The sequence below is a fragment of the Mauremys mutica genome, chromosome 9, assembly GCF_020497125.1.
Source record: "Mauremys mutica isolate MM-2020 ecotype Southern chromosome 9, ASM2049712v1, whole genome shotgun sequence".
Lineage (NCBI taxonomy): Eukaryota > Metazoa > Chordata > Testudines > Geoemydidae > Mauremys > Mauremys mutica.
The window spans coordinates 72,767,247-72,792,229 of record NC_059080.1 but is presented as its reverse complement, the minus strand read 5'-3'; the positions used below and the strand labels follow the sequence as shown (position 1 = coordinate 72,792,229).

The 24,983-nt window shown below is 41.9% G+C and overlaps 2 protein-coding genes across 3 annotated transcripts in view; both read right to left on the bottom strand.

The window, feature by feature from the left end:
• Window positions 1-8,643, bottom strand: part of GRK7 (G protein-coupled receptor kinase 7) — a 32,785-nt gene extending 24,142 nt beyond the window's left edge. Inside the window, exons 1-2 of the mRNA XM_045029032.1 lie at window positions 7,807-8,643; window positions 6,914-7,351 (exon numbers count right to left, since the gene is read on the bottom strand). Of these exons, the coding sequence (XP_044884967.1) occupies window positions 6,914-7,351; window positions 7,807-8,409 (1,041 nt within the window). The 5' untranslated portion in view covers window positions 8,410-8,643. The remainder of the gene's footprint in view (window positions 1-6,913; window positions 7,352-7,806) is intronic.
• A 7,460-nt stretch (window positions 8,644-16,103) lies between these two features.
• On the bottom strand, window positions 16,104-23,641 carry RNF7 (ring finger protein 7). Of its 2 annotated transcripts, none has more exons than XM_045029128.1 (3): window positions 23,225-23,551; window positions 18,270-18,317; window positions 16,104-16,728 (listed from the first exon to the last, which is right to left on the bottom strand). In XM_045029128.1, exons 1-3 carry the CDS (start codon window positions 23,400-23,402, stop codon window positions 16,610-16,612), a joined length of 345 nt encoding a protein of 114 aa, XP_044885063.1. In that variant the 5' UTR covers window positions 23,403-23,551; the 3' UTR covers window positions 16,104-16,609. The 2 variants fall into 2 exon arrangements, with proteins under 2 accessions (XP_044885063.1, XP_044885064.1); XM_045029129.1 differs by having other exon boundaries at window positions 16,672-16,728; window positions 23,232-23,641.
• Window positions 23,642-24,983: the final 1,342 nt, after the last annotated feature.

Genomic DNA, 24,983 nt, shown 5'->3' with positions numbered 1-24,983 from the left:
GTCCCTCCTGTCCTCACGTTCATCCCTCCTGTCCTCACGTTCACTGGCCTCTTTCCTGTAATTTGAAACCACGTCCTTCCACTCATTCAGATGAGCTCTTTCATTGCGTGTAACTTCCATAATATCCGAGAACATCTCATCTCGCGTCTTCTTTTTCCTCCGCCTTATCTGTGCTAGCCTTTGGGATGGAGGAGGGACGCTTGAAATATTTGCAGCTGCATGAGGGAGATAAATATTTAGAAAGATACATTTTACAGAACAATGGTTATACTCTTTCACAGTGAAAAGCACTATTCACCTTACATAGCACATGTGATTTCCCTACAAGGTCGCATTTTTCATCTTAATAGTGCCTGCTTGCAACTCTTGGGTTACAGATCTCAGACACAGGTCCAGGCATCAGGATTCAGCTTGCATGCGGCCATGGTAAGCCACTGTCTCAGTGATTTACCCCTCCCCCCCCAACGCATGGCTAATACCACGCTAGCTCCCTGCTAATCAACAACCTTCCCCCTCCCCACCACCCACTGCTTGTCCGGTAGCTTGGGGAAGATCGCCTCGCCGGTGACCAAACAGAAAAGATCATCGGCATTTCACTCCTCCCCTCCCCCCGCTTCGCTACGTGCAGGAAAGTGTTTTTTTTAAGCTGCTGCAGTCCACGAACCCAGTAGAAAAATGGCCACCCCCCCCTTACTTAAATTCCTGATTTCTAACCAGGTTATCCTGAACGATATCACTTTGCTGAGGATAACAGAACAAGATAAAGAGTGCATGCTTCTTGAATGCCAGCAGTCACCGGGACCATACGCCGCTATGCTTTGCCACGCAATGATACCTGATTACTTGCTACATGCATGGCATGGTAAAGTGTCCTACCATGGTGGGCGGAACAAGGATGCCTTGCCCAGAAACCTTCTGCAAAGGCTTCTGGAGTACCTACAGGAGCGCTTCATCGAGATGTCCCTGGAGGATTTCCTCTCAATCCCCGGACATGTTAACAAACTTTTCTAAGTAACTATACTGTCTGCGAATGCGTCCCAAGTCCTCAGGGCAAATCAATCATTAAAAAAGGCTTGCTTAAAAAACACTGTTTGCTATTTGCAAAGGTACACTCACCAGAGCTCCCTTCCATGGCGTCATTCTCTGGAATAGTTGCTTGTGAGGGCTGGGAGCAGGGTAATTCCGTCAGGGTGATAAAAAGCTCCTGGCTGCTGGGGGTCACGGAGTGCTGTGTGCTCTCTGCGAGGTCTTCCTCTTCTTCTTCCTCTTCATCTTCCCCGTCTGACATGGCAGAGATTACAACCCCCACCTCGGAATCCACGGTCAGGGGTGGGGTACTTGTGGCGCAGCCCCCTAAAATTGCTTGCAGGTCATCATAGAAGCGGCATGTTTTTCGACCTGCCCCGGACCTTCCGTTTGCTTCTTTGGTTTTCTGGTAGGCTTGTCTGAGCTCCTTAACTTTCACTCTGCACTGCACGGAGTCCCTGCTGTGGCCTTTATCCGTCATAGACTTAGAAATTCTTTCAAATACTTTTTCATTTCGTCTTTTGGAACGCAGTTCTGTTAGCACTGAATCCTCTCCCCATATAGCGATCAATCCATTACCTCCCGAGCGGTCCATGCTGGGGCTCTTTTTCGATTCTCAGGAGACTGCATTGTTAACTGTGCTGATGAGCTGTGCGTGGTCACCTGTGATGATGAGCTCTCCACGCTGTCGAAGCAGGAAATGAATTTCAAAAGTTCGCGGGGCTTTTCCTGTCTACCTGGCCAGTGCATCCGAGTTGAGAATGCTGTTCAGAGCGGTCAGTGGTGCACTGTGGGATAGCTCCCGGAGGCCAATACCGTCGATTGCGGCCACACTAACCCTATTCCGATATGTTAATACCGATATTAGCGCTACTCCTCTCGTCGGGCAGGAGTACAGAAACCGATTTAAAGAGCCATTAAAATCGATATAAGGTGCCTCCTAGTGTGGACGGTTGTGGCGTTAAATCGGTTTTAGGCTCCTAAAACCGATTTAAACGCCTAGTGTAGACCAGGCCTGTGATAGACAAAACATGACTAGACCTAACATTGCTCTATAGCACAATTTAATAACATTATCTTATGCGGGGGGAGGGGGGAGACCCAAAACAAAAAACCACATCCATACCATTCAGGAAAACAATGCTAACAACAAAAAATAATGTGAAGTGCCTGGTCTTCAGAAGAACAGATAGTCAGCAACATTCTCATTTAAAAATAAAATCTGTCTTAACCATCACTGAAATAATACCTTCATGATACATATTTAACATTCTAACAAAACTAATTATTATTGACCACCTGACCAGCACAGTGATAGTGACGATGAAATGCTAAGGGAAATTAGAAAGGCTATCAAAATTAAGAACTCAATAATAGTGGGGGATTTCAATTATCCCCGTATTGACTGGGAACATGTCACCTCAGGATGAAATGCAGAGACAAAATTTCTCGATACTTTAAATGACTGCTTCTTGGAGCAGCTGGTATGGGAACCCACAAGGGGAGAGGCAACTCTCAATTTAGTCCTGAGTGGAGCGCAGGAGCTGGTCCTAGAGGTAACTATAACAGGACCGCTTGGAAATAGTGATCATAATATAACAACATTTAACATCCCTGTGGTGGGAAGAACACCTCAACAGCCCAACACTGTGGCATTTAATTTCAGAAAGGGGAATTATGCAAAAATGAGGGGGTTAGTTAAACAGAAATTAAAAGGTACAGTGACTAGAGTGAAATCCCTGTAAGCTGCACTTACACTTTTCAAAGATACCATAACAGAGGCCCAACTTAAATGTATACTCCAAATTAAAAAACACAGTAAAAGAATTACAAAAGAGCCACGGTGGCTTAACAACCATGTAAAAGAAGCAGTGAGAGATAAAAAGGCATCTTTTAAAAAGTGGAAGTCAAATCCTAGTGAGGTAAATAAAAAGGAACATAAACACTGCCTTATTAAGTGTAAAAATGTAATAAGAAAAGCCAAGGAGGAGTTTGAAGAACAGCTAGCCAAAAACTCAAAAGGTAATAACAAAATGTTTTTTAACTACATCAGAAGCAGGAAGCCTGCTAAACAACTAGTGGGGCCCCTGGACGACTGAGATACAAAAGGAGCGCTTAAAGATGATAAAGTCATTGCGGAGAAACTAAATGGATTCTTTGCTTCAGTCTTCACGGCTGAGGATGTTAGGGAGATTCTCAAACCTGAGCCGGCTTTTGTAGGTGACAAATCTGAGGAATTGTCACAGACTGAGGTGTAACTAGAGGAGATTTTGGAATTAAATGATAAACTTAACAGTAACAAGTCACCGGGACCAGATGGCATTCACCCAAGAGTCCTGAAAGAACTCAAATGTGAATTTGCGGAAGTATTAATTATGGTTTGTAACCTGTCCTTTAAATCAGCTTCTGTACCCAATGACTGGAGATAGCTAATGTAACGCCAATATTTTAAAAGGGCTCTAGAGGTGATCCCAGCAATTACAGACCAGTAAGACTAACGTCAGTACCGGGCAAATTAGTTGAAACAATAGTAAAGAATAAAATTGTCAGACACATAGAAGAACATAAATTGTTGGGCAAAAGTCAACATGGTTTCTGTAAAGGGAAATCGTGTCTTCCTAATCTATTACAGTTCTTTGAAGGGGTCAACAAACATGTGGACAAGGGGGATCCAGTGGACATAGTGTACTTAGATTTCCAGAAAGCCTTTGACAAGGTCCCTCACCAAAGGCTTTTACGTAAATTAAGTTGTCATGGGATAAGAGGGAAGGTCCTTTCATGGATTGAGAACTGGTTAAAAGACAGGGAACAAAGGTAGGAATAAATGGTAAATTCTCAGAATGGAAAGGGGTAACAAGTGGTGTCCCCCAAGGGTCAGTCCTAGGACTTATTCATAAATGATTTGAAGAAAGGGGTAAAAAGTGAGGTGGGAAAGTTTGCAGATGATACTAAACTGCTCAAGATAGTTAAGACCAAAGCAGATTGTGAAGAACTTCAAAAAGATCTCACAAAACTAAGTGATTGGGCAACAAAATGGCAAATGAAATTTAATGTGGATAAATGTAAAGTAATGCACATTGGAAAGAAATAACCGCAACTATACATACAATATGATGGGGGTTAATTTAGCTACAACGAATAAGGAAAAAGATCTTGGAGTCATCGTGGATAGTTCTCTGAAGATGTCCACGCAGTGTGCAGAGGTGGTCAAAAAAGCAAACAGGATGTTAGGAATCATTAAAAAGGGGATAGAAAATAAGACCGAGAGTATCTTATTGCCCTTATATAAATCCATGGTATGCCCACATCTTGAATACTGCATGCAGATATGGTCTCCTCATCTCAAAAAAGATATACGAGCATTAGAAAAGGTTCAGAGAAGGGCAACTAAAATGATTAGGGGTTTGGAGAGGGTCCCATACGAGGAGAGATTAAAGAGGCTAGGACTTTTCAGTTTGGAAAAGAGGAGACTAAGGGGGGATATGATAGAGGTATATAAAATCATGAGTGATGCAGAGAAAGTAAACAAGGAAAAGTTATTTACTTGTTCCCATAATATAAGAACTAGGGGCCACCAAATGAAATTAATGGGCAGCAGATTTAAAACAAATAAAAGAAAGTTCTTCACACAGCAGACAGTCAACTTGTGGACTCCTTGCCTGAGGAGGTTGTGAATGCTAGGGCTATAACAGTGTTTAAAAGAGAACTGGATAAATTCATGGAGGTTAAGTCCGTTAATGGATATTAGCCAGGATGGGTAAGGAAGGGTGTCCATAGCCTCTGTTTGTCAGAGGGTGGAGATGGATGGCAGGAGAGAGATCACTTGATCATTGCCTGTTGGGTTCATTCCCTCTGGGGCACTTGGCATTGGTCACTGTCGGTAGAGAGGATACTGGGCTAGATGGACCTTTGGTCTGACCCACTATGGCCATCCTTATGTTCTTATGTTAATTATGTTTGATTTCCTCTATCTACAAAACAGATTTGTATTTTTTTCTTGGGCTGAAAACTCAACAATGGACAATTAAAAATATTAATTACCAGAAAAAGGAAGTCGGTCTTCAAAATAAAAATTTCATCTCATCTGTACACAGCAAAACATTAAAAATGTGTTTATTTCAAGATTGGGGGGAGGAAGAATGATAAAGGGCCATTTCCCCTTGACTGAGACTATGCGTATCAACATTCAACTCACTGGGAGTTTGATGTGGAAATTTTAAATCCCCCAAGTACCATGTAAGTACAATGCAAACAATTATAGGCTCCAGATGTAGCATCTCTAGAAGTAACTTCATAACTGCCCTTTTGTCAAAAATATAATATATATGGAACATTCATTCACTCATTATAAATGTCTATGTGTTCTGGCCAGCAGGAGACAAATGTGCTACATTATACAGTACACCTTTCTTGTGAACCACCATGACATTATCACTTTAAACCTGGATCAATTTGTAATCACCATAGGTCAGTGGTTCCCAAACTTTAACAACATGTGAACCCCTTTCACTAAAATGTCAAGTCTCATGAACCCCCTCCTAAAAAAAAATATTTCAAGGGATTTTCTCCTTTACCTGAGTATAAGTTACAAAAGCAGTGATCTTGGAAATATTAAATTTCTTTTTATGACATGCTTATTACACACTATTTATTATTAATTATTATTTATCATTACAATATTTTTATTACATTATGAAAACGGCACCACTCTTCCAAGATCTCACTTTTGTAGCTTGTATGACTTTGAATAAGCCTGTTATAAGACAAGGCTCCTATGTTTCATCAAGGAGTATCAGATGTGACACAGCATGAAGGTATTTAAGAAGCCAACTCAAAGAGTTCCTCCTACACAAGCATTCAGATCTTGAGCAGTCCAGGCAAACATGGCACGTTACAACAAAGCTTAAACTTGTTCTTCATAATCATTTTAAAAACAGTACTAGCTGCCTATTTAATTTAAAAAACAGCAAAAAATATCCACCTCCCTTTCCATTACTTATAAGAAGTCTTGAAGTTTAAATCTCCTCAGTGGGATAGATATGCTTGCTTTGATCTGCTTAGCTCTTGGAAGTCCAGGCACTCCGGGCTGCTGGCCCCATGCTGCCCAGGGTTCCTAGGGACAACTCTGTCCACCCTTAGGGAATTTTTCCCTGAGAACCCCCCGTAACATTTCACGAACCCCAATTTGGGAACCACTGCCATAGGTAGTGCTTAATGTGCTGCACATTCTAATTGAAGCAGAAAAAATAGCCAACCATTACCCTTCTCTTACAGATATACACACTTTTATTTAAACTCTCACCTAGCTTTCACAGATCTTTAGACTGCAAACTCTATGGGGCAGGAACTTGTGTGTTTGACACAGTTCACTTATTGTGCAGCACCATGCATACTTAGCGCAATGAACCATCAATAATACTATTAAATAAACAAACAAACAAAAATCCCCAAACAGACAAGAAATGGGATAAATGCCATTCCTCTGAAATAATGGTTGGTGATTGGGGGGAGGAATCACACCTTTGATTGTCTCTGATTATACTTATGATTCACTCCTGGTTAGACCCTTGATGAGGCAACGTAGCCCATGAAAAGTATAGTGCCTCTCAAATGGCTAGTTTGAGTTAAGTGCATATCCCAATTTAAAAAAAAAAACCAGATCAGTTTGGTTCTTTTATTTCTGTTAGGAGACAAGTTGTGTTAACTGCACATAGCACCAAAGAGTTAATTAACCAAATCCTCTTACCACCTGTCACTTAGAATGAAATGACCACATAAGATCTTTAGTGAAGAACAAATCCTGAGGAATTAAGGCTTGTTCTCATAATACATTAGAAATAGAATGGCTCCCCTTCCTCCCTTCCCTGCATCATGAACACGCACTCACCCTCTGGGTGATGGTTTTCCCCTCTTTGACTTGCACTGCCAAGCCCAAATCAGACAATCTGCAGTTGCCATTATCATCTAGGAGAACATTTTCTGGCTTCATGTCCCTGTACAGGATTCTGATGGAGTGGAGATGCAGAATCCCACAGGTGATCTGAGCTGAATAAAAGATGATCCTGTTCATTTCCAAGCCCCTCTCTCCCACATTGTAGATATGGTATTTAAGATCCCCTCCATTCATGAGGCTCATAACAAGACACAGATGGCTCTTGCTCTCATAGGCATATGCCAGGGTGACTATGAAAGGACAGTTAACTTTCTCTAGGATCTGCTTCTCCAGCAGAGCCATCTTCTCCCCACCTTTCTTCTTCAGCCTCTTCTTATCCAGTTTCTTGCAGGCATACATCTTGCCAGTATTTTTCACCTGGATGGCACAAACCTAGAGGATCAAGATGGAAAGAGAAAGGAAAGGGCTTTACAAATACAGACTGGAGGTGAATAAAGAGCAGAGGTGGATAGGGTTTAAGGAAGCAAGATATCTCTTGCCATCCTTTCAGAGGGCACTGCTAGTGATCAGCCTGACAGAGCACTGGATGGGGATATAGTGGGAGTAGGGAGTTGGTCTATTCTGCTTGCGGGGGGTGGGGGAGGCTGTCTTATCCTAGTCCAAAACTCTTGAGGATCCTATGGAGTTTTCAGAAGTTCCCTTTACTGACCAGCATGTGGATGCTTTGGGGCAATAAAGTGGAGACTGGGTTACATCACACTGGTTTGCCAAGGAGGAAGTTAGTTTTTCAAGGTCTTTGATGTCTGCCTAGTCTCTTGTAGGCTCTTCTCTGCATTGCCCATACCCACCCATTAGACCAGGGAAGGGATTGATAGTATTTCTCCTACCTCTCCAAAGCCACCTTTGCCCAGCACCCGAAACTCGTAGAAGTACTTCTCATTCACTGGCTGCCTCTCAAAGACTTTCCACTGCAGGAACTTGTCATAGGAGGAGGTTCTCTGGAAGTCCTGGAAGGGTTTCTCCCGGAGGAAAGCCTTGGTCTCCTCCTTGGCCAGCTGCAAGATACTCTCATAGTCCTTCTCAGTGGCAGCCTGGCACTTGCTGGCCAGGTCTGAGCTCATGAAGGCTAGGTAGCCCTTGGAGCCAGACTTCAGGAAGTTGGTGACCAAGCTCTGCATGATGCTACTCTTGGCATTGTCCTCTGCCAGCTCCCAGTTGGACACCTCATCCAGGAAGTCCTTGGCCACCAGGTATTCAGGCACGGTCTCTAAGAAATCCCTAAAGAACCTTTTGCCAATGGGCTGCTGCTCACAGATGCTCTCATACTCAGCCGGGAGGGCCTGCCTGACCTCTGTGCACTGCTCAGGCTTGGGCAGTGAGAGGCTCTTGCGCCTCCTCTGCATCTCCCTGGTGTCTCCTTCTGTGCTCTTCCTGGCCTGCAGGTATGCTGTGTTGGCAATCAGGTTGTCCAGGCCCCCCATGTCACACATCTTGATGAGCTCTTGGGGTAGCAAAGCCTGGCTGGGGCAAAGTCACTCACTGGTCCTGGGGCTGTCTTGCACCTCTCCCTGCCTGCGTGTGTTTGTGTGGGCTTCAGAGAGACACTGAGGAGACTAGCTGCTTTAGCATTAAATACCTCTCAAGGATTTTCACTAAGTACCTTTAGGTGTATGTACCATTTGTGGAAAGTGACTGGTAAGAGGTTTCTCTCTAAGGAGCTTTGGGGTTGCTATCTATAGCCAGCGGGATGACATCCCAGGAAAACCTTCCCACTGCCGTCACTGAATAGGCACAGCTTGGCTGGTGACCCTCAGCACAGACCCTTTCCTGCCCCTTATATGTGCCAGGATTCCCACCCCACCCACTGCCCATGGCCACTGGAGTGTGCCAGAATTCCACACCCAACCACTGTCTACTGGCTCCTTCCCCTCTGCAAGTGTGCCTTGGATAGACAGATACACACACACACTCCATGGCACTTTGCCCTTTCGGGTGGGGTCAAAATCCCACACACATCCACTGTTCATGGCACCCTGACCCTGGGGGTTACACAAAATCTCCTTGACTTCTTCCCATTGCACCCTGAGCTTTGGGGTACTGGAAATTACATTAAAACATATGTAAAATAAAATAAAAGCTGTTACAAGATGTAAAAGCCACTCAAAAGTCAAAGCCGTTCCTGAAACATAAGTCAGAAGAGAGTAACAGCAGAAAAAGCGCAGGGGGTGTTTGGAGTTGTTTAATAATCACTCAGTTCTGATCGTTGAGCACCATCACATCCTTCGACACACACAACAAAATGCTTGTAAGCTGCACATATACAGTGCACAAAGTTCACTGCTGTCATATGCTGCTCCCTCTAAAAGAACAGAAATTGGATTAGATGAAGAACAGGCTAAGAACTGCTGCTGTTCTAAAAATAATGATCTGTGTGTACAACCAGAACACCACAGAATCCTGGTCTCCCTCACACATAGCGAAGTGGAAACAATCTGAACTTGTTTAAGAGACAAGTGATTCTCCATTACATTCCTAAAAATATCCTCCTTGCCCCAGCCCCCAAAACAAACAAACAAACCTCTATCCTACACTGCAAACTACTGTCCAAGCTTTTTGAATCCTGAAAATGTCACTTAGGACAAGAGAGCATCTACTTACTTCAGCTCTTGGTAATTCAAGGGACTGGAAATATACTATGAATTTAGCTGATTGGGAATATCACTTGTGGAAAAATATTCTGTTGCCCGTTGACTATTTAAAAACAATGGAATATAAAAAATGTTATTGCCTGTACATTCTTTGATCATTTTGATCACTATTCTATTAGCTATTATGCATTGTTATTTAAGGTAAAGATTAAAGTATTAAAAACTAAGTTTCTAGCAACAGCTAACCTATTCCTCTTCAACAAAAGAGAGATGTCGGTAGCCCTTGTTGCCTTCATTGTTCTATACATACTACTTATCTGAAAACAGCAATTTTAATGAAAATGGACAGAAATTGACAATAGAAGTAATTTTTGTAACTATCATCTCTAAAGGCAGTGTATTTTCTTATTGTGAATTGGTTTGCCATTCTCAGATGTTTTATATATTATGTTCTTTAATGGTACAACATGATTTTAAGAACAGTAACCGCACATTAATCTTACCAGCACTTTGCTGAAAGCCAATACAGAGCAAATTGCTTCCTGTATCTTACATCTCTTAAAGGAAACTGCTTAAATGTTCACTTGCTATTTATAAATCAACTGTATAGATAAAGTTCATTCTCATTTGTTACCAATGTAATTTATAAAGTAGTTGAATAATGAAAAATAGTCCAGGAAGAGTTCAAACATCCTCCTAAGCCAAAAGAAGCTTTCACCTGAAAATCTTGTTTTTACCCATATTGTTAAAAAAAGGTTTAAACCTTGAAATTACAGGTGTTTGATATTTTCTTCAGAAATAAGGACTGTTTGGAAGAATGTTTCAGAATGCTTAATGGGATGTGATGCCACTTACGGATTCTTCTCAGAATCTTGCCAAAAGCAAGTTTGATTTTTCTCAAATCTGAAGGAAAATCAGAGGTTTATTAGAAGTTTTATATCCTGTGTTTCCCCTCTTCCTTTAATTACTCAGCAAAGCAACAAAAAACACCCACCAATATAAAACCCCACAAGCAGTACATTATAATTCCTCCACCATAGTCCTGTGGCCCATAGTTATCGTCATGTGCCCACCCCATAAAAGTGTATAATGTGGAAACTCCCTCCAGCCTTCTAATACTGTACAAGTACAAACTTACTGACTACATAACTCTAGAACATAAAGTGACTGGAAAATACTCCAGCTAGAATATTAAGCATCCATCTCCCATATGGCAGGAGCTAGACAACAATAATTACATATAAAGGCATATATTTGGGTTTGTATACAGTATCTTTCCTGTCTTTAATTTCAAAACAGAACCAATAAATCCCCTATTTTTCCTAACAAGTTTGACTGTGCGTAAAGCACACAATTTTAAGTCAAGATATGGAAGTTCTGTCTCCAGTGACAACTTAAAAGCTGCTTTAATGATTATAGAAATGGCTTAAGTCATAGAAAGTATATAAAAAGCAGAAATGCAAGATCAATTAGCCATCTTAAGGATTTCCTCTGTTAAATGAACATCCAAAAGAGGCATCTTTGCTGCATCAAGGACTTCTCACTACAAATAAGAAGGCATTGATACCTGTCTGGAAGAGGCTCCATTTGACCCTAATAGCAATAATGAATGTAGACATATGCAGATGATGTTTCACAAAAGACAGGAATAAGCACGAACGTAGTGGTAATTGTAGGAAAGCAGACTGACTTCCTGAATCCTGTAAACAATGAACAACAAAAAGACACGGTTCAAAATGAAAGATGGATAAAACGAAGAAGGAAATTAGCATGTGTCTATTAAGACCAAAAAGTATATCTTCTAATAAAAATACCTGAACTTTTTTAACAGAAAAATCTCATAGAGATGTTATGAAGAAATATAGCTAGTTTTAAGAAAGATGGAGCCATTGCCTCCTTAACTTTGGAAAAGACCTAATTCATATCTACTACCTTACACTTAGGTTGGGGAGAGAAGGGAATGAATTATGAAGACCCTTTAGTGATTCCTGTTACTAAAGGTTGATGTTCTACTTATTTCCCTTCAGTGTGGATTTGACTGGTTTAACTGGCAGTAATATATAAATATTAAGGGTGGGTTTTTCAGAACTGCACACATGAAGTTACATGCCTAAAGTGGTATGCAATTATCACAACAGCATATGGAAGCTGGGTATTTTGCCATGCAATTTACGTACAGAATCATGGCGTTTTGGAAGTACAAATTAGGCACATATGCAGTTTTGAAAATCAGGCCCACATGGACCTAAACCATTGATCCCGTTCACATAATAAAAAGAAAACTCCATCATAGGTTGTCACCTGCCTGGCTGGGATACAGATGTTTTTGCAGCCCAAAGCCGACCAGACAGAGTACGTCGTCTAGCATCAGGGCCCTGTGGCTTGCAAATAAACCTAAAAAAACATTCTGAAAGTATGGAGTGCTCAAGATACACTGAAATTGGCCACATTACCAACTCCTCCTGAGCCATGCTATCCCTAAAAGACAAATGCTATGAAATTACTCTCTGTTTAGCCCCTTAGCACAACTTGTTTAAATGATCGAAGCAGAATCCCAGGATATGTTGACCCTATAACAGGTTTCAGTAATCTCTCTCTAAATTACCAATGCAAATATTTCCATTTCTGCACCAGGTACCTGAGTCAGAGCCTAATGGCAGGATGTTTCTGTTCCAGGGCAGAAGCAGATCAAGGAAATACCCATATTTTTATGGTGCTCTACTTGCCACTGGTGAGTAGGAATCTTTCTTTCTTTCTCTTTGTGAAGATAACCCTCATTGTGAAGATAACCTTCTAAACTTGTACCAAGTGTAACCAGTGCAGTCTTCCTAAAACTGCAGAGACATAGCTGCACTATTGCTGGGGAGGTTGGTCTGGGCTCTACTACTGGTAAGGCATCTGGGGTGTCTATGCCCAGTATTAATAAGAATTTTTTTTTTTGGTAGGAGGAGAAGAAAAGTGGTCCAGCATTAATTTATTCATTGCAGAATGCAACACTGATTTATTTATTTTGTGTGCATGCTGAGGGGTAGCATTAATTGATTTTATTTGTGTTTGAGGTAGGGAACAGTATTGATTAATTTGGGAGGTGGGAGGAGAATAACTCTGCCATCCGCAGAATAACATCTGCAAGGACCGGAAGAAGATCATCATGGTGGATGTCACAGTGCCCTTCGACAACAGGACCCCGGCCTTCCATGATGCCCGAGCTCGAAAGGTGGAGATATACGCCCCTCTGGCCGAAAACTTGAGAGCTAAGGATTACCAAGTTCCGACGTGCTGATCGTTGGAGCTTTGGGCATATGGGACTCCACTAACAAGCGAGTGTTGGGAGAATGTGGAATCGGTCAATGCTATGCTTGGCTGATGCGGCAACTCATGGTGTCGGATGCCATCAGATGGTCAAGGGACATCTACATAGAACACAACTCCGGACATTGGCAATACCAGGAGGGCAATACCTGGAGTGCTGACGAGAAGCGCAGTGGGGAAAGTAACTGAAATACTTTCCTCGTGGATTGTATTTTCTAAATGAACAACCTACCCTAAATTCTCAATTACTGAGGGACAATCTTCACTCACTGATATATGTGCTTTCCATAACCAACTCTTTGTATAACTTTTCATGAGTGATGTACCCGAATACTTGGATGCTAATATCTAAACTGTATTCTTAAATTTACTCACCTAAATTTGGGTTACTGCTGATTATGCACTATATGTATCTTATGACTTTAAAAACAAACTTTGCATTTGTGGATAATCAAAGCACTATACCCAGATGTACAGACACTCTTTTCTCAACCTGTGTATTATATAATTTTAACACTAGCTTTAATAAAATTTTTATTTGGAGACTGAGCAGAAGTGGGCACAGCTTGGCGGCATCAGCATATTTCATTCTGGCAAGTAGGCTTTAATTTTGGACATGGGAAATCAATGTGGCTCCACATAGGCACAGGTGTTTTGTGTAGAACTCACGACAGCCTCCAAGTCAATTTATATTTTGATGTTAATTTGAATGATACATAGACTTAATTTTATTATTGGACTCAAACTATTTCCTTTTACTCTTTTCTACAGACACTCACTAGAGTGAGGAAATTTTCCAATGAAGAAATGTACAGAAAACTGTATTCTAAAAGTTTTCCCAAATGCAGGCATACAGCCAAGACAGTAGCAAAGACCCACTCCTCCGTCAAAAAGAATAATTACAAAGTTACACCCTGACTTCAGGACAATAGGATTTGACTTTCCACCAAGTCCCACAGTCACAAAAGCAAGACCTTTGCCAGTAGTTAAGTTCACAAGTGCCTGAGATGCTTAGCTATAAAGAAGAGACAAGGCCAGGAGAAATGTTGCATTGACCCACTTCAGCATGTGACTCTAAAAGTGAAACCATCTAGTTCTGGGTAGTTGGTGGTTTTTGTGTTTAATGATTCATTTTTTCCCCCTTTTTGAGAGAAAGCAAGTTTGGAAAAGAGGTTTGATTGGAGTATGCGCTGCACAGCAAATCATTGCACAGCTCCATAAATCTCTGACATAAAAGTTAGAACTTACCTTTGCAGTTTCTTTTAAAAAGATTAAAGCAATAATGTGGCGCCTTACAGGGTGGGCCATAAGTAAATGCAGGAGATTAAGACCACATCTATGCTACAGGGACTCTATCAGCAGAGATACAGTGCTGTAGTTAGGCTAGCATCACCCAGTAGTGTAGACTCAGCCTGCAGTGAGGAAAGGGGTTTTTCCCATTGCTGTAGGAACACCCTGTCCCCACCTTATGGCAGCTAGGGTGACAGATCTGCACGCTTCTATCTGCCTAGCTGTGTCTGCCTTGGGGTGGGGGGGGTTAGGTCAGCATAGGTAGGATGCCCAAGGTGTGGATTTTTCATACTCCTGACCACTGTAGTTACGTCGATCTAAATTTTAAGAGTAGGCCAGGTCTGAAGTTCTTCACTTTGGAAAGCCTCCTCTAAAGAAAGAGAACTCCTTAACTAGGAACTAATCACATGAGAAACTGAGCACTCTCATTTTCCCCGGCCCTGCACTTCGCTGAATCTTGTCCTTAGCTGTTTGTAAATGGCTTTGAAAATGAAAAAGCTCTACAAGTGCTAAGAATTTATCATCAAGGATTGACTGGGAATTTGTGTGCATATATGGGGGGCGGCTATGAAGGGGATTTTTGTTGAGGGGGAAGAGTGGGCGTCTACATAAGCATTTAAAGTGGGTTATTTTCTTTGTTGAGGGTGGGAGAGATATTAGAATGGGGTTTAATAGCTGTGATACTTTTATTCAGTAAGGAAGAAGTTGTGCACCTTCTCTCTTTGTGTTGGGGAAGGAGATTTAATGATCATCAAACCTGCTCTCCCACCTGAGTTAATTTCTGTATGTTTGTCTAGTCCAGGGGTTGGCAAGCTTTCAGAAGTGGTGTGCCGAGTCTTCATTTATTCACTCTAATTTAAGGTTTTGCATGCCAGTAATACATTAACATTTTTAGAAGGTCTCTTTCTATAAGTCTATAATATATAACTAAACTATTGTTGTATGTAAAGTAAATAAGGTTTTTAAAATGTTTAAGAAGCTTCTTTTAAAATTAAATTTAAATGCAGAGCCCCCCCGGACCGGTGGCCAGGACGGGGGCAGCGTGCCACTGAAAATTAGCTTGCATGCCACCTTTCGCACACGTGCCATAGGTTGCCTACCCCTGGTCTAGTTGGTATAGATTGTAAACTCTTCCAGGCAAGGACTGCATCTTAACTTTTGTAATGTGCTTTGTAAATTGCCATGTACATTTATGGCCTGGTATACAAAGATATACAATGTTTGTTCTAGTAGATTCCAGCCAATCAAGATGTTCAACTTTCAGTGAGTTCACCTTTTTCCCAGCAGGTGGCATTAGCACACAGTGAAGTGAGTGATCAAGACATATAGGTAGGTTTGCTAACAGACGTCAGCATGATGCAATCAAAAAGGTAGGCCACCACCTATATGAGGGCATTCAAACAGACAAATGGATACAAAACATATTCCCAAATAGACCTACCTATACTGACAAGATGAAACAATGTGCTGCATTAGATTCTTGCTACATTTAATTAGCATATGCTTTCTTTATAACATCTATTTTGTCAATTACCGGTAGATTTTTGAAACGATTTGTAGATATGGTTCTCAATTTATCTAAAATACATCCATGATCAGTTAGTTCCAAACCAATATTTTAACATCGCCAGCTAATTAATTTCAAATATGGTTATTAAAATGGCCCAATGCTGGATTAAAGACATCCCCCATTGCTTTTACTAGAAATTACAATAAAAATCCTAACATAGTAAAAGTTTAAAATTGTATGTTGGAGAAACCACGTATATATCATTATAAAAGAACAGGCTATTAAAATCCAATGAACTATAGAGTCAGATTTCTTAAGCCATGACAAAAACAAGCCTGTACTAAAACCTAAATAAGAGGTTGCTACCATACTGGGGACCGGGGGAGGTGAGGGGAGGAAGGGAGGGAAAGAACAACAACAAAAATGTTTCACACACTATTTATTTTAGTCAAAAACTCACTATCGGGCAAAATTATTTATGGTGGGTTTGGTGTGGATGCAGTATTATTTGAATGGCAAGAATTTCTTTTTTTCAATCAATTATACAGCATATCAGGCATAAACAAGGCCTTTTTGAATGGATTGGTTTCTTACATTTCCTTACCAAAAACATAAGGTAGATTGTAATTGTGTATTTTCGGCACCACAGCATTTCTAAGCAGTTGATACAATTTACACCAGAACACTGTCAGAGAGACAGACTCTAAGGTAGTGTTCCTATGGTCCTTAGCTGTGGAAGGATGTTGAAATAAGATCAGAGAAAATGGCACACCAACACATTAGAGCATGTTCAAGCACAACAAAACCATAGTATTCTTTTAACATAGATATAAATTGAATGAATCACGAGTGTTCCTCTCTTTCATATTGATATATGGCATCAGACATATATTGCTTGAAACAAGTTCAACAGAAAAACTGCCAACGTTTTCATTTGCCTATTCTCTGGACCACCCAGTCCTGTTGACAGAGGGGACAGCGATTGTTCTGTTTCACCCATAGTGACATGCAGCAATTGTGGAAGGAATGATTACATTCTCCCCAGACAACTGAAAGAAAAGAAAATACTTGATATGTTCCAGTTATACTGTTTAATATAGACATACAAACTACATTCACAATAAAGAGTACTAACAATCTAACTCAGATTTTTAGAGCAAATAGAGGGTTATATGATATTTGGGGCAATAATACATTATAATGATTTATTGATTTAGACTAGATTAGTGTTACTGGTTTGACAGTATTTTCCATAAATAGAATATTGTGTTCTACAGGGTTATGTCTCACACATTAGCCACTTAAAACATGTCTACCAATTTATTTCTAATTCAAGAGACATATACACGTACTTTCATATTCTTACACATCTGTAGAATGCTTAACACAGTGCTGTGCACTATATAAATAATACATAATACTATAAACATTACTGAGGGAGAAGGGAAGCCTGTGAGTGGTTTGGAAACTTCCACAGCCTGGCTAAATTCTATCTTACTTTTTACTGGTTCATTAATTAGGTATAGTTAGTGTATTGTTTCAGTGTTGATTTTCCATCATGTGCCAAAGGTTTAAGGGCATATGAACAAATTCTAATTAACATTTTATTTGAATTTTTAAAGTTCAAAGTTGCGATACACGATAAATAAAATAATATAGGACACTAGTACATAAGCATTTAAAATGGGCTCTTAGCTACATCAGAGGTTGTTCAAAGGCTATAATCATTTAAATATACTAAACTGGACTAATTCTGCATTGTACTAGTTGCTTTTTTTTCCTTCTAGTTTTCATTTAGCAGTGATTGTAGACGAGGGCACTATTCACAGGACTGTTGTAAGTTTTGTATTTTTTCTCTTTCATATCTGTCTTTAAATGGGAGACCTAACAGGACAACCATGGAATGTGGAAGTGGTAATTTCTTTTATAGACAATAAGCTGATCAACTAAAATAATACTACTGAATTAACTGAGATTATGTGTTTTATAAAGGAAACAGCAAAGAGGTGGAAATGTCCATAATTGATTTTACAAGTTCAATTAAAAGAGTAATACTTCCAAGTTAAAAAAATGTTTGAATGTCTACATATCACATAAAAAATCTAATATAATGCTTAGGGCTACACTTTTCCAACTGAAAAGCAGATTAACAAAACAATAACAAATAAGATCTTTGAAACCTCAAAAATCTTGGATGAGGAAAAGACAATCAAATATATATTCCATGGCTTCATAACCTAGACAAAATTTTATTCCACACTTGCAGGTTTCAGTGAAGTTCTTCTGTTATATCTTCTAGTATCTATCTTAAAGGAAGAGATAGTAGGTATTTCCTATCTAACTCAAAAGTCTACAGTAGTCTGTCCTGAATTATATAACTAGTTCTTCCCAGTCACAAACACATACATAAATGACTAGTTGCAGGTTTGCTCAGTCAAGCACTTTTCTATGACAGTGTGACTTTTTACATTAGTATTGCTGTAGTTAATTTTTGCGCATTAATAAAATTAGTATTATCTTCAAACTTAAAAAAGCACCCCACTGAGAAAAAGCCTTTGCTGAAAAACATGAGAATGAAATCACTACATACCAACACAATCTTCTTGTTTGTTTTCAGCTTGACATCTAAGGCAGGCATCTAAAAGTAAACATGAACAAAACTCAATTTGATGCTCAGAATGCAATTCTTAAAACTGGCTTTTCTAATGGAAATATAAACCGTGGAACATATTTATAAAGGTAAAAGCTTGAATTCTGCCATCTAGTTCAACTGTATTTATTGGATAAAAAGGAAATTAAAATACAAGCACTATGCATACCAAAAGAAAAATATATCTTTTCAGGAGGTAAAAAGAACTGGAAACTGTAAGACAAACTCCTCACACCCTCCATTTTGTTTGGACATTTTCATGAGCTCTCCTGCTGCAAAAAAAAAAAAATGAAAAAAAAAATCTCCTTTTTGTATATGGGACCATTGGGAGACTTCTGCCAAATCCACTCAAGCAGATTAAAAATTAAATAAGAGCACTCACATGCAACCTGCAACTTCAGGAATTTGTTTTTCAGATGTCAACATCTCCTTTTAAGGAAATCATTCACAATTTTATTGTTTTTCAGCCTCCCATCAAACCCTGTCCCACACCACCTTTTTTACACAGCAATTTTACTTGATGAGTACCTTAAACTTCACCAGAATATAAAACACACACCCACATCCTATAGTTTTAGATCATTTATTAGTTGTGCAATGTAAGTAAAGAGATCAATGGGGACATATAATACATATTTTTTAAATGGTGTCTAATCTTGTAGGGGACAGAAAGGAATAAGGATATGGGACTCTCGGTTGGAGTAATACATCAGCGGCTGCTCCACACTATGTAAGCGCTTACTGCTGCTCCCACTTCAGATTCCTCACCTAGTCAGTCATCAAACAGCAAAGAGAATGGGAATGCTGAGGCAGCAACGTTTCCCCAAATGAGGCAGAGAAGAGCAGCTCTTCCTTTAGTAGACAATCAGGAGTTTCACTCATTTATTTATTCTTTTATTATTTCCTGCCTAAGACAGGAAATACAACAAACAGGCAGGGGAAGGACACAATGACACAGGGCCACATCTGGGTAAGGAAATTGTATGATGGGCCATGAATACTTACGAAATTAGGGGTTGGGGTGTCAGAGGGGGTGAGGGCTTCAGCTGGGGTGCGGGTTCTGGGGTGGGGCTGGTACTGAGGGGTTTGGAGGGCAGGAAAGGGATCAGGGCTGGGGGTTGAGGGGCAGGCGGGGAACGGGGGTGCAGTCTCTGGGTGGTGTGTGCCTCAAGCAGCTTCCAGAAGCAGCGGCATGTCCTTTCTCCGGCTCCTATGCGGAGTCGCGGCCAGGCGGCTCTGCTCGCTGCCATGGTTGCCAGCCAATGGAAGCTGTGGGGGTATATGTGGAGCCCCCTGGCTGCCTCTATGCATACCTCAGTGGTTTGAGCAATGGCCTGCTAAACCCAGGGTTGTGAGTTCAATCCTTGAGGGGGCCATTTGGGGATTGGTCCTGCTTTGAGCAGGGGGTTGGACTTAGATGATCTCCTGAGGTCCCTTCCAACCCTAATAATCTATGATTCTATGATATGAGGCAGAGGGGGGATGTGCCACTGCTTCCGGGAGCTGCATGGAGCCCCAGCATGTCAGAGTGGAGCAAGCCCTTGACCCCGCTCCTCAGCTGGAGCTCAAGGGCTGGATTAAAATGTCTAGAGGGCCGGATGCAGCCCCCAGGCCATAGTTTGCACACCTCTGCAGTAACAGGTGGGATGACTGTAATCATCATGACCATCAGTGGCCACTATTAAATTTTTGGAAGGCGTCATAATAGAGGAGTGTTTTAAGGAGGGATCTGAAGAAGGACAATGTTGTGGCTTTACAGATTTTTACAAGGAGCTATTCCATGCATAAGGAACACCATGGGAGAAGGTGCTTGTTGGAAAATTTGACAAATGGGCAATGAAGTCTTGGCATATTTGGTGGGGCAGAAGCAGGAGTAGATATCTCAATAGTGTATAAGATATAACAGGTAGGGGACCCTTCAAACACTTCAATCCCTGTTGCCAGCATCTGGGTCGTCAGTCAATCACTTTCAGAAATATCAAATTTACTAATAATCCTATCATTTTTTTTAAACTGAAATATAAAGACAATCAGAGTTCCATATTTAGCTCCACAGAAAACATTTATTCCTTTGGTATAAATATAAGAGGAATTTTAATTTAATCTAAGCCTTTTTTCCCTTTAATTCTGTGATCTAACATAATTGGCATGAGTAGAGATATGAACTCAGATCTATTCTCCACAGTGCTTTTGTGCTATTTCTACTTCCTCATAAATCAGGTTCAGTAAAATCCATTATTGGATATAACTAAAAACTGTATTTTTAAGAAAATGTTATTCTATTGCAGATAATTTCTCAGTCCTGATGAGAGCTTTGTTTACCAGCCCAACTAAGACCACGTGTGAACTGTCTTCAAACCATGTTAAAACTCCTTGTATAAAGTCAAGCTAAATAAGACACTGAAGATATTTTTCACTACTTCATTCTGCGCTATAGTCTTTTTTCCTCTAGCACAGGGGTCCCCAACGCGGTGCCCGCGGGGGCATCTTAATGCACCCGCGTCGTGGCCCCCGGGAGAGCACCCGCTGAAATGCCGCAGCGGCATTTTGGCGGGGACGCCTCTCGCTGACGCCGCTTGCCGTCGACAAGTGACGTCATCAAGAGGCGTCGCCCCCAAATTTTGGCAGCGACGCCTCTCGCTGACACCGCTTGCCATCGACAAGTGACGTCATCGAGAGGCGTCGCCCCCGAATTTCGGCAGCGACGCCTCTCGCTGACGCCACTTGCCATCGACAAGTGACATCATCGAGAGGCGTCACTCCCAAATTTTGGCGGGGACGCCTCTCGATGACGTCATTTGTCGACAGCAAGCGACATCATTGAGAGGCATCGCCGCCGAAATTAGGCAGCATTTTGGCGGGTGCTCCACCGCCGCAGTGGTCCTTCGGCTGGCGCCCGCCAGCCAAAATGGTTGGGGAGCACTGCTCTAGCATGCTCATAAATTCTCCCAGCTCAAAAGACTGTTCTAGACACAAACAAAAATATATGAGAAATGGCGGGGCTAGTTATGTCCAATATTGCCATGATGGGCACTCAGATTGGATTCTCAATCTTTCGCTTCCCAGAAAAACAGTGGAAGAATGATTTTGGGCAAGTCACTTAACCTCAGTATCCCATTAAAGGGGTTTCTTATCCATTTTTGTAAAACACTTTGAAATTCATAGATGAAAAGCACTATATAAAAGTGTTAAATATTTTCTTTATTTTCTGGCGATTCTGTCTCTACAACACAAAAAACAGTTCAGTTTCCCTATTCATTCTGTCCTTGGCCAGTCTACTGAAACTGCCAGTGTGTGCCAACTGCCGTGGCTTTTGTAATTTGAATACCCACCTACTGGGAATTGGACAGAAACCATATTTGTATTATGCAGAACACTGACTAGACATAAAATGGTAACTTAGATTACTCCTTACCCAAGCTGCATTTGTATGGTGACCTAGAGATGAAAAGGCTCTGTGTGTCTCCAATTATTAACTCCCTGAGCTATCCAATCTCAAACAGCAAAAAAAATTCACACTTTTTAATGTATTTAGGTCATCATAATTATATGTAATTGCTATGCTATCAATGTCTTAATCGGTACAATTTAAGCTACTTTTAAACATTGTTTTCAGCCAAAGTACAGCTGCAGCAATATTACTGGGAAGGAGATACTCCAGTAACATCTGACAAATGGGTATAAGAACCTTTTTTTGGATAAGTGTTAATATTTGTAATCAGTTGGGGAGATTTGTACAAATATAGTGATAATAAATTTTAGCTAATGCAATAATGCGACCTTTCATTTATGCAAGAGTGGTTTGCAAGACATAATTAACAGATAACACAAAGAATACACTAGACATCACCTCTGAAGAGCAACCATTTCCTGGTGAAATGTAGTGAGACGAGCAGACCACAGACAAGGTTTCAGCATGGTGAAGTAGTTGCACAGAGATGAAGGACTCCAGTAAGTGATCCAATTTAAGCCATTAAGTTTCTGTTTGGCTAGTTAAGGAGGATCACCTGTTAGGACCCACCACCACTTCAATGGCACCATAGGCCATGCTCAGCCACCAAATGGCAGCCTACAGAGTCTGGTTTATTCAGTGTCCCCTCATTACATGAGAGCTGCTGGGCTAGGTCAACCAACTAGAGTTTATTTCAAGGTAAAGCTGACTGCTTAGGTGAAGCCTCTGATTATGTATTTCTGGTACAGACACACCTAGAGCTACATCACCCATTGGTACCAGCACAGGATCCTTCGTGCAATTACTGCTAGGACGTGGGACAAACACAGACGTAGGGCATTAGGCACTACATAAATGGCCTTGGTATCGTCTCAGCAAACAGGTCCGTGTGGGAAAGAAGGAACCCAGTATGTACAAGCAACAAAGAATCCTGTGGCACCTTATAGACTAACAGACATTTTGCAGCATGAGCTTTCGTGGGTGAATACCCACTTCTTCAGATGCACCCACGAAAGCTCATGCTGCAAAACGTCTGTTAGTCTATAAGGTGCCACAGGATTCTTTGTTGCTTTTACAGATCCAGACTAACACGGCTACCCCTCTGATACTTGACAGTATGTACAAGCTCCATCAGAAACCCCGGGTTTTCCTGGGGAGGGAGGCAGGCAGAGAGGAGATTCAAGCCCCCAGGATGGGGGGGGGCGCTCTGGCCGCGGGGGGGCGGCAGTGAGGAGATACAGGGCCCCCTGCTCTCCCCGCGGGGGGAGCGAGGTGCTACAGGCCCCTCCCCCCAGCATGTGGGGCTCTCCCCGCGGGGGGGGGCAGTGAGCAGATACAGGCCCCTCCCCCAGACTGTGAGGCCTGGCCGCGGTAGGGGGAGGGGCAGTGAGGGGGTGGGGGCTCCGCCCAGGGCGGGGGGAGGCCGTGGCCCGCCGGCGCTTACCCATGACCTGGACCCGGCAGATGGCGCAGGTGTCGCACTCCACGTCCCAGCTCCACATGGCCACCGCGTTCCACTTCTTCAGCGAGAACATCTTGTCGGCAGCGCCCGCCTTGGCGCCCGAGGAGCCCGGGTGAGCGTGGGGGGCGCCCGGCTCGTCTCCGTCCTCCACGTCGGCCATGGCGGGGGGCGGAGACGCTGCGGAGGAATCGCTCTGGCTCCTCGGAGAGAGCCGGGAGAGCGGGGCTGCAGCGCCACCCAGTGTCGGGAGCGACGCTACCCGCCCGGCCCAGCCTGCAGGACGGGGGCAACGGGGAGGCCCGCGGGACCCGACCCCTGGCCCCACCGCTCCGGGAGCAGAGGGGGTGGGCGGCCAGCTGCAGGCTCTGCGCAGAGCTCAGGGCCCCTCTCGGCCACGGAAGCCCGGCTCCTGCTGGCGGCTGCCTGTAGCTTGCGCTGATGCTGTGGGAAGGGCCAGGGGCAGTGGGGGATTTAGAGTTACTGGTGCCTTGTGCTCAGCTTCATTTTTGGGGCCCCTCACTGGGGTTTATCATAAGTATCCTTTTTATGTCGCTTTTTATCACTATCGGTTCAATTAGATTTTTATATGATTTAGGTGACACAATAACTTCTGTCACTTCCTTAACTTGATATAAACTAGTGGTCAACCATTTGCCTGTATCATTTACATTAACATCAACATTAACGTTTCTATCACATTTGACATGAAAGGTCACATTTTCTTTGTTTCAAAACTGATTTACAGTTCGATAGCTGACAAAACAATTTTCAGTGCAGTTAGAATACATCAAGATAAAATTATGTTGACTAGTGGGAGTATACAAATTAACCCTAATGGAATTAGTTAGATATTGTAATCCATTACAACACTGATGGTAGAGATTCCTTCCTTTACCCATTGTGTTAGATTAGATCTCATGTCTGAACATTTGGAGGACCCTGTTACTTTCATTACATCTGAACAACTAGTCAGGAAGTCGTCACTATAAAGCCATGCACATGTGACATTAAGCTTTTGCATGAGAGAGAGTTGCTCTTCCTCTGAATCATAAAATGTTACTTCCTGTGTATTACTGTTCGTTGTGGAGGTGGTTATGGTCTTACCACTAACCTCTTCCTTCCAAACTGTAACAGTCCTCTGCTTCATTCACATAAATTATAATTGTTCCTTTTAATGAAGTGGGCAGGATAGATTTATAGATTCTAGGGCTGGAAGGGACCTCAAGAGGTCATCGAGTCCAGTCCCCTGCCTTCATGGCAGGACCAAATACTGTCTAGACCATCCCTGATAGACATTTATCTAACCTACTCTTAAATATCTCCAGAGATGGAGATTCCACAATCTCCCTAGGCAGTTTATTCCAGTGTTTAACCACCCTGACAGTTAGGAACTTTTTCCTAATGTCCAACCTAAACCTCTCTTGCTGTAGTTTAAGCCCATTGCTTCTTGTTCTATCCTTAGAGGTTAAGATGAACAAGTTTTCTCCCTCCTTCTTATGACATCCTTTTAGATACCTGAAAACTGCTATCATGTCCCCTCTCGGTCTTCGCTTTTCCAAACTAAACAAACCCAATTCTTTCAGCCTTCCTTCATAGGTCATGGTCTCTAGACCTTTAATCATTCTTGTTGCTCTTCTCTGTACTCTCTCCAATTTCTCCACATCTTTCTTGAAATGCGGTGTCCAGTACTGGACACAGGATAGTATCATACTTTGTTCAGCCCTATCCCACTCATAATTAT

Coding starts and splice junctions, on each gene's coding strand:
- RNF7 (XM_045029128.1), bottom strand. CDS start 23,402: ATGGCCGACGTGGAGGACGGAGACGAGCCGGGCGCCCCCCACGCTCAC. Junction 18,318..23,224: donor CTGCCGGGTCCAGGTCATGG/GTAAGCGCCGGC, acceptor GTTTACTTTTAG/ATGCCTGCCTTAGATGTCAA. Junction 16,729..18,269: donor CAAACAAGAAGATTGTGTTG/GTATGTAGTGAT, acceptor CTTTTCTTTCAG/TTGTCTGGGGAGAATGTAAT.